The sequence below is a fragment of the Azolla caroliniana genome, unplaced genomic scaffold, assembly GCF_043228905.1.
Source record: "Azolla caroliniana isolate FFs.n. ecotype wild unplaced genomic scaffold, voAzoCaro1.0.p SCAF_3, whole genome shotgun sequence".
In the NCBI taxonomy this organism is placed as follows: Eukaryota; Viridiplantae; Streptophyta; class Polypodiopsida; order Salviniales; family Salviniaceae; genus Azolla; species Azolla caroliniana.
In genome coordinates this window covers 14,291,874-14,301,744 of record NW_028230438.1, presented here as the reverse complement: position 1 = coordinate 14,301,744, position 9,871 = coordinate 14,291,874, and the positions used below count along the sequence as shown (strand labels likewise).

General features: G+C 49.5%; 1 protein-coding gene across 1 annotated transcript; it reads right to left on the bottom strand.

Moving 5' to 3' along the window:
* Positions 1–1,891: 1,891 nt before the first annotated feature.
* LOC147866276 (uncharacterized) lies at positions 1,892–2,464 on the bottom strand. The gene has a single exon (XM_087316731.1). It carries the CDS (start codon positions 2,462–2,464, stop codon positions 1,892–1,894), a length of 573 nt encoding a protein of 190 aa, XP_087172857.1.
* Positions 2,465–9,871: the final 7,407 nt, after the last annotated feature.

Here is a 9,871-nt window from a genome sequence, read left to right as displayed (position 1 = left end):
AAAAAGGCCCGATTACATTGTAAATGATGACGGATAATTAATAAAGTTCTATTGTCTTATCTCGATGAATTGATTACCATTCTGTGCTAACTACTTTCTATCTTACGTGTGTATTAAGATTAATGATATGTTGATTAAGTAACCGATTAAGGTCCGATTAATTGTCGGTCTAACTCTGTTTCACTGTAACACCCTTTGGTGAAGTGTCTTCTTTAGACACCTTGTGTTAGGCTATTGCCCGGCCCTAAGGAGTAACAAAACTGTTGAACATCAATAGTAACGACTTCCACCAATACTCATGTTCTACGACGGTCCCCCATACATCCGAATGGATTAAATCGAGCTTGTTTTGGTTCCGATTTCTTTCATTTGTGAATGGAAGTTAGTGATGCTTCCCTAACTGGCAGGCTTCACAGACTTGGCCCTTTCAACCACTAGATTTCGGCAAGTGGAAAACGATGTTTTCCGTTTGCATTTCCCGAAACCACGGGAAGTTGACGTGACCGAACCGCTTTTGCCACAAGTCGATATCTGATTCGACTTTCTACCCTTTGGCAAACATGGCGGTGTCAAGAAGATTGTGGTTGTGTGTCGCAATCGTCGGGGTTCTGCGACTCGGGGATGATCGGGATGACAAGGCGTAATCACAGATGGTGTGATGACAAGAAGCCGAGAAAGCAAGATAGATGTGACGTTGTCATGAAAAGAAATTTATTTGTAAAACACCACTTACAATATTTATTTGCCAAAAGTTACTTGGCAAGACTTGAACTCGCAACCTCTATTTGAGAAGAAACGTTTAAACACACCGCTTCAAATTCTTTGATTTCTATTTATTCAAGTCTCTTTCTCCTTATATATACCAAATTTATATTACAAAATTTGTTTACCAGAAAAAGTTGTTTTGAGAGGATTTAAACTCACAACCTTTTATTTGCAAAGAGGCATTTGAGATACACCACTTCAACTTCTTGGTTTTCTCATTTTCTTTCTCTTTTCTTTACTTTTTGTCTTCTTTTCAGTAGGTCACTAGCTTCATGAGCGACCTCTACATCCCTTCTTCTTGCAAGCTTCCTCCCTCGCTTCCTTCCTTCTCTCCCTTCTTCTTCTCCTCTTCTTTTCCCCCCTCTACCCCTTCCTCTTTAGCCACCATGGGCGTGGCTTTTATAGGGTGGTCAACCGCCCTACCACCCTCTTGAGGCTGTTGATAGACCACCTCATGCAGGTGGTTATTTATTTATTTTATGTATAAATTCTACAAATTCGATTTTGTGGTTGTACATTTGAGAAATTACAAAAATAGACCCTTATTTAATTTCGAATCCCTCTTTTTACATAATTACATTTGTGTCCTGAGTTGCATTAGTCCATCCGAAGCTTGTATCTTGGGCTTCTGAACTCCGATTCACGAACCGAAAATTCCTACATGCTCCTCGTCATAAGCTCTAGACGGGAAATGTACTTCTATAGATTTTTGACATTGTTTTGACATCGTGAAGCAACAACTTCACGACACCCACCCCCTCTAAACTTGCACACCTATGGGCGAGTTCACACCACTTCATTTTGATCCTCTTCGAAAAAAATTCATCCTCATTTTCTATGAAATTAGGTTCAGTATCTTCTCTTCTTTTAAAAATCTTTATTCTTTTTCCCGCAATCGGCGTATGTATCTCAGTCCCATCCAACCCGTTCAGGTAGTAGGTAGCCTTATCAGTCACCTTCCTTACTTTGTAAGGCCCAAACCACCATTTTACGAACTTCCTCATTATACTATACTGGTTCTCGAGGCTACTGTCCAATACCAACACCCAATCTCCTTCTTGAATCTTTCATGGTCATAATCTATTTACTTTGTTAAATCTTGCTTTGTTCTTTATCCGAGCGTCCTTCAATTTCTTAGCAGCCTTTCTACATCTTCTGCTTGACATTGTAGTTGTTGGATACAAACAACTAGCAAGTCTTCTCTACTCATCTCTGACTCCCATGCTGGCATTGCCCATGTAACAATCTTCTCTTCAATCGGCATCACCGGCCTTTGTCCTGTCATGAGCTCTATCGGCATATATCCTATCACCGAACTGTGTGTGGTCCTATCCGCCCATAATGCATATGGCAAGACCTTCAGCCAATTACCTATTTTACCTTTGCACGCCTTTGCAAGTGCTTTAACTATTGGGCTATGAGCTCTTTCTATCTTACCATTTGCCTCAGGATTATATGTTGTTGTCAATGATAACCGAATTCCAATTCTATCAAAGAACTCCCTTGCTTTATCATAATTGAGCTCACCTATATTAGCCACTATCTTTCCTATACACCCATATCTACATACTATATCCTCTAATATGAATTGCCATATTGCCGATGTGGTCTTTGATCTTTGTGCTCTTCCTTCAACTTGATTTGTAAGGTCTTCTCTAGCAAGTACCAAGAACTTCTTTTGACCTGCTCCCATTGGCATTGCCACTTGTTGAGAATCAAGCTCAACTTGGTCTAATGTGTGAACTCACCTTGAGAGTGAATAGACACTCTAGCGGTCAAGAGTCACCATTATGTCACCTCTTTGTATTCTAGCATTTAGTATGAGTCATAGAATCATATTCTATGACACATAACTTATGAGCTTTCACATTCCCCATGCGCCATGAGTCTTGTAGTTAATGAAGAGAGAGGGTGACTATATAAAGCACCCTCCTCCCACCTTGTATTGAGTTGAGTCTTTCTCCTTTGTTAATATACTCTTACCTTGCGTATTCTCTGTGTCTTATTCCTTGTCTCTCTCTCACTCTCTCTCTCATACACACACATAACTCATATCTCTTCCGCTTCACAAGAATCCATCTCTTGATTCTTTACATGGTATCAAAGTGATTTGGTAGCTCGATCTAGCCCATTCACCTCATCGTGATCGTGTGTTGTGCTCTACACCGACGACCAAGAACCGGCTCATCGCTACATAACTTGCATTCGAAGAGAGAAGAAGAAGAAGATTCAACATAATGAATACTCAAATGGGGAGCGCTCTCCCTACCGAGAAGTTGGATTGAAACAACTTCGCATCTTGGGAGTACAAGATGCACTAATACCTTGTCGGACAAGGCTATTGGAGCTACATCAAAGGAGCGCATGAAGACCGACCCGCCGAAGCGGCTCCCGGATACGCGACATGGGAGCAAGCCACAAGCCGCAAGCCGCGTGATGTATTGCTTGGCGACATGTGTTCACGATCACATGCTCGGCTACATTCACGAAGCCAAGACTCCGAAGGAGGCATGGGAAAAACTACGAAAGACTTTCGCGGCGAACACAACCGCAAGAAGGCTTCAACTCCGACAAGAGTTGAAAAACATTCAACAAAGGGACATGTCCATCACGACATACACCTTGAAGATCAAGGAGCTTTTCGATTCGCTCGGCTCAATAAGCGTAAATATCGATGATGATGAGATGGTTCAAATATGCCTCGGCGGCCTCGCACCACGGTTCGGCGCGATGCGAACTGCCGTTCTAGCACGGGAGAAATCTCCCTCCTTCTTCGAGCTCCAATCAATGCTATTGGTCGAAGAAAACCACGTGCGTACAAGGAGCAATGAGCCGGAAGGCCACATGCTCTACACGCACTCGAACAGAGGAAGAGGACGCGGACGGTCGAGAGGCCGATTCGGCCAAGGACAAGGCGGACGAGGTATGACCTACGATAACAACTCCCAATTTCGGCCGCAAAATGGAAGCCAACGAGGAACCTTCGCAAGAAGGGGGAGCTTCCACTCCGGCCCGAGCCGTCAAAACTCAACCGAATGCGGATATTGCGGAAAGCTTGGCCACCACGAAGAAGAGTGCCGAAAGAAGATGCGTGAATCGGCTTCCACAAGCTGACAACTCACGAATTACGCGCACAATTCCGACTACGAAGAGTATAGTGGAATGTACGGGCAGAACTCCGACTACGAGGATCATGGCGGAATGTACGCATACAACTCCGACCGTGGCGGAATGTTCATGATGAAACATAGAGCAAACTCTATGTCAGCCTCTACCTCAACTAGTGCCCTCAAGTCGGAGGACGTATGGTTTGTTGACTCCGAAGCCTCAAACCATATGACACCATATGACACACTCTGCAACAAAACAGAGTAGCTGAGCTCAAAAATCTGTACATCCTCGAAGTAGCGCGGGCCATGATGAACGAGAAGCATATGCCCAAGTCATATTGGGCCGAAGCTGCAAATACAACGGTCTAAGTAATGAACCAATGCACAACATCCTACGTGCATGAGGTCACTCCGCAAGAAAAATACTTCGGAAAGAAGACGGACTTATCGCACATCCGCATATTCGGCGCGATAGCGTACGTGGACATCCCCGACGAGAAGCGTCAAAAGCTTGACCCGAGGTCGGAGAAATGTATCCTCATAGGATACTCACTTGAGCAAAAGGGGTACAAGTGCTACAACCCCTCAACTCGAAAATCTCGAGTAAGTCAAGACGTCATTTTTGTTGGGATTACGGTCCCTCCGGATGGGATGGTCAGATGTCCGGGAATCGGGAATGAAGACCCCGGCTACGGAGCCGGATGATGAGGACCCCGGCTACGGAGCCGGATGACGAGGACCCCGGCTACGGAGCCGGATGACGAAGACCCCGGCTACGGATCCGGATGACGAAGACCCCGGCTACGGAGCCGGATGATGAATGTACCCGGAGAGAGATCCGGATGCGGGGACATATTTGTGAATATGTTTGCCAAGGGCCCTTGAGGCTATATTTGTAAATAGCCCGAAAGTCATATGTGTATAAATATGACTTAGGGCAAACAGTTTTGGGATTACGGTCCCTCCGGATGGGATGGTCAGATGTCCGGGAATCGGGAATGAAGACCCCGGCTACGGAGCCGGATGATGAAGACCCCGGCTACGGAGCCGGATGACGAAGACCCCGGCTACGGAGCCGGATGACGAAGACCCCGGCTACGGATCCGGATGATGAAGACCCCGGCTACGGAGCCGGATGATGAATGTACCCGGAGAGAGATCCGGATGCGGGGACATATTTGTGAATATGTTTGCCAAGGGCCCTTGAGGCTATATTTGTAAATAGCCCGAAAGTCATATGTGTATAAATATGACTTAGGGCAAACAGTTTTGTAGTTGTTGCTCATTTTCTGTTTTCCACTTAGAGGGAGCGAAGTGAGAGCAGCCGAGAGAGAGAGTGAGAGAGAGCGAGAGAGAAAGGAAGAGGTCGACGCCTCTGTGTAATACCGCCGCCTGTGGCGAGGACAGCGAGCTCAAGGTCGTCGCCTTGCAGCTCGCCATTGTACATTCCCTGCGTATAGTGATAGTTGGAGTCTTGCACTCCCGTGGTTTTTCCCGTCTAGGGTTTTCCACGCTAAACCCTGTGCATTCGAGTCTCTCTCTCTGTGTTTTCGATTTACTGCTGCACTGATTCGTGTTTCCTCGGTTGTGGCCGGGAGGTGAAGGTATTGGAAAGTGCCAATTTCTAACAATCTGGTATCAGAGCGACTGCAGTGCAGAAAATGGAAGGCGGCAGCAGCGGGCAGCCGAGGATGATAGTGCTGAATGCGCAGAACTACGCCGACTGGAAGATAAAGATGGAGGATCTGCTCATTGTTCGGGACCTGTATGAACCGATCGACAGGTCGGAAATACCCAAGGGGGTACTTGAGACGGAATGGAGGCTTCTGAACCGGAAAGCCGTTGCAACCATTCGGCAATACGTCGACGTGAGCGTTCTACAACATGTGGCGAACGACACCAACGCATATGAGATGTGGCAGAAGCTGTCGGGCCTCTACGAGAGGAAGAATGCGTTGAACCGGACCTCCCTGATGAGGAAGATAGTGAACCTCAAGTACCGGGACGGCGAGAGTATGGTGGAACACGTAAGCACGTTCATGGGATTCGTGAACCAGCTTGCGGCGATCAAGTTCCCATTGGAGGATGCAATGCAAGCCATCATCCTGATGTGTACATTGCCGGCAAGCTGGGAGAACTTGGTGGTGCCTCTCAGCACCTCCTGCACCGAAGATAACTTGTCCCTACAAACGGTAAAGACAAGCATTTTGAACGAAGAAGCGCGTCGGAGAGATAAAGAACCGGCCTCTGATCCGAAGATGTTGCTTGCCGAATCGGATCGGGGAAGACAACGGAACCGGAGTCCACAAAGACGGGAGAAGTCGGGGACCCGGTCGCAGTCAAGAGGAAGGCCCACATGCTTCCACTGTGGGAAGCCGAGGCACTTCCGAAAGAATTGTCGGCATTACCGAAAAGACAACGGAGCCGACGACACCGATTCGAAGAAGTCTTCGGAACGAAACGGTGCTTACCGGGGAGCCACGGACCGGAATGGTTCGGATCGGCGAGGGCAGGACCGGAAAGGAACGACGGCACTCGCGGCAAGTGAAGAGGAGATCATGCTCATCACCGAAGAAGGTGAACTAAACATTGCCGGCGATGAGACTACCTGGGTGGTCGATTCCGGAGCGTCGTTCCACCTGACCCCGGAAAGAAGATACTTCTCATCCTACACAGCCGGTGAGCACGGCTGTGTCCGGATGGGAAATGAAGGTACATGCCGGATTGCCGGCATAGGAGACGTGTGGCTGATGACATCAACCGGATGCAAGATGCTGCTGAAGGATGTTCGACACGTTCCAGAGGTTCAATTGAACCTGATTTCGGCCGGGAGGCTAGACGATGAAGGCTACACGGGTAGCATCCGGAACGGTGTCATGAAGTTCAGCAAAGGGAGCCTGATAGTGGCTCGGGCCCGGAAGGTCAACACACTGTACCTGATGAATTCCCGGCTATGTCCGGAGGAGCTGAACGTGGCAGCTGACACTACCGGTGAGCTGTGGCACAAGAGACTGTACCACATGAGCGAGAAGGGGATGAAGAGGCTTGCAGAAGACAACCTTATTCCAGTAAAGCATGTGCACCTGGAGAAGTGCACCGATTGCCTGGCCGGTAAGCAGAACCGAACCTCCTTCCACTCAAGGCCACCGACGAGACGTAGCGCACCATTGGAGTTGGTGCACACTGACGTGTGTCAAGTAGAAACGAAGTCACATGGCGGAGCCCAGTACTTCGTGACATTCATTGATGACCACAGCCGGAAGCTGTGGACGGCACCGTTGAAGACAAAGGACCAAGTGTTGTGCGTCTTCAAAGAACTCCACGCGAGAGTGGAAAGGGAATCCGGCAAGAAGCTGAAAGCGATACGAGCGGATAACGGAGGGGAATACCGGGGGCAGTTCCAGGAGTACTGTCGCTCGAAGGGAATCCGGCTCGAGTTTACTGTGCCGAAGACGCCGGAACTGAACGGGCTGGCCGAGAGGATGAACCGGACCATAATGGAGAGGGTCCGGAGTATGCTGGCGCATGCGAAATTACCCAAGGGGTTTTGGGCTGAGGCAATGTCGACGGCGACATACGTGATAAACAGATCACCCTCAGTACCTTTGGACGGAGACACGCCGCAGAGAGTGTGGACCGGTAGGGAAGTATCCTACCGGCATCTGAAGGTGTTCGGGTGTCTCGCATACGTGCATGTGGCAAAGGACCGGAGAGGAAAGCTAGATCCAAAGACCCGGCCATGCATATTCCTCGGTTACGGCGATGACGTGTTCGGCTACCGAGTATGGGACCCGGTCGACAAAAAGATATTCCGGAGTCGTGATATCATCTTCATGGAGGACAAGACACTCGCCGACTGGGAGTCGGAGAAGAAGATGAAGAGCTCCAAGTCAACCGGTGAGGATCAATTCTACGAGGAGCAATCCCGACTGGCAAGGGACCGGTTAGCACTCGAGGATCCGGCCGAAGACGGTGAAGAAACAGAACCGGCCGAGGAAGATGAAACTGATACCGGAACCGGCCCCGATCCCGAAATGGATTCGGATGAAGAGGAAACGGAGGAGCCGGTTACCGAAGCTCCGGAACGGAGATATCCTCTAAGAGAGAGAAGGGCCCCCCGAGATTTCCGGAACCAGAGCACGTGCTGCTAACCGACGAAGGGGCGCCGGAGAGTTTTGAAGAAGCAAAGCTTGACACCCATAGTCGCAGGTGGTTAAGTGCCATGCAGGAGGAGATGGATTCCCTGCATGAGAACCACACATATGAACTTGTGGAGTTGCCGAAAGGAAAGCGGGCACTTCGAAACAAGTGGGTGTTCAAGCTGAAACCGGGAGATGCCGGAAACCCCCCGAGATACAAAGCCAGGATCGTGGTGAAGGGGTTCCAGCAGAAGAAGGGCGTCGACTTCGACGAGATATTTGCCCCGGTAGTGAAGATGACCTCCATCCGGACGGTGCTGAGCATAGCGGCAAGCATGGACCTCGAGGTAGAACAGATGGACGTGAAGACGGCATTCCTTCACGGTGACCTCGAAGAAGAGATCTACATGCAGCAACCAGAAGGATTCGAGAAGAAAGGGAAGGAGCACCTGGTATGCCGGTTGAAGAAGAGCCTTTACGGACTGAAGCAGGCTCCCTGGCAATGGTACCGGAAGTTCAACTCTTTCATGACTGACGAAGGGTACCACAAAACGCAGTCCGATCACTGCGTGTTTGTGAAGAAGTTCGAAGGAGGAGACTTCCTAATACTCCTCCTGTACGTGGACGACATGCTGATCGTCGGACGGGACCAGGTCAAGATACGGATGCTGAAGAAAGCGCTTCACCGAACCTTCTCAATGAAGGACCTGGGTCCGGCGAGGCAAATACTAGGGATGCACATCATCCGGGACCGGAAGAAGAAGCAGTTGTGGCTGTCACAGGAGAAGTACGTGACAAAGGTGCTTCACCGGTTCAACATGTCGGAAGCAAGACCGGTCGGGTCAACCCTCCCGGCAAACTGCAAGTTGTCCAGCAAGCAAAGCCCCAAGACAAAGGCTGAGAAGGAGGACATGATGAAAGTACCATACGCCTCTGCCGTCGGAAGCTTGATGTACGCAATGGTGTGTACAAGACCGGACATAGGATATGCAGTCGGAGTGGTGAGCCGGTACATGAGCAATCCCGGCAAAGAGCACTGGAACGCGGCCAAGTGGATACTCCGATACCTGAAGGGCACGGCAAACGTGTGCCTCCGATTCGGCTCCGGTAAGCCCGAACTCGACGGCTTTACCGATTCGGATATGTCAGCTGATGCAGATACCAGCCGGTCCACATCAGGGTATGTGATGACGTATGCAGGGGGAGCTGTTTCGTGGCAGTCGAGGCTGCAGAAGACGGTTGCATTGTCAACCACGGAGGCGGAGTACATGGCGGCTGTTGAAGCCGGCAAGGAAATGATATGGATGAAGGACTTCATTAGAGAGCAGCCGAGAGAGAGAGTGAGAGAGAGCGAGAGAGAAAGGAAGAGGTCGACGCCTCTGTGTAATACCGCCGCCTGTGGCGAGGACAGCGAGCTCAAGGTCGTCGCCTTGCAGCTCGCCATTGTACATTCCCTGCGTATAGTGATAGTTGGAGTCTTGCACTCCCGTGGTTTTTCCCGTCTAGGGTTTTCCACGCTAAACCCTGTGCATTCGAGTCTCTCTCTCTGTGTTTTCGATTTACTGCTGCACTGATTCGTGTTTCCTCGGTTGTGGCCGGGAGGTGAAGGTATTGGAAAGCGCCAATTTCTAACAATTTTTTACGAGTCCGCATCCTGGTACGCACCAGAGACAACTCCAACTCAGACTCCGCTCGACCCGGAATCCACTGAACAAGAGATAGAGGATGAAGATCGCCTTATGCGCATGTTCGAAGAAAGTCTGATCACGACCCGACTGAGCGGACCACAAGAGCTTTTGAGCGATCAAAGCACATCACGGCCTAGCCCGAAGATGGACAAAGGCAAGGCGAAAATGG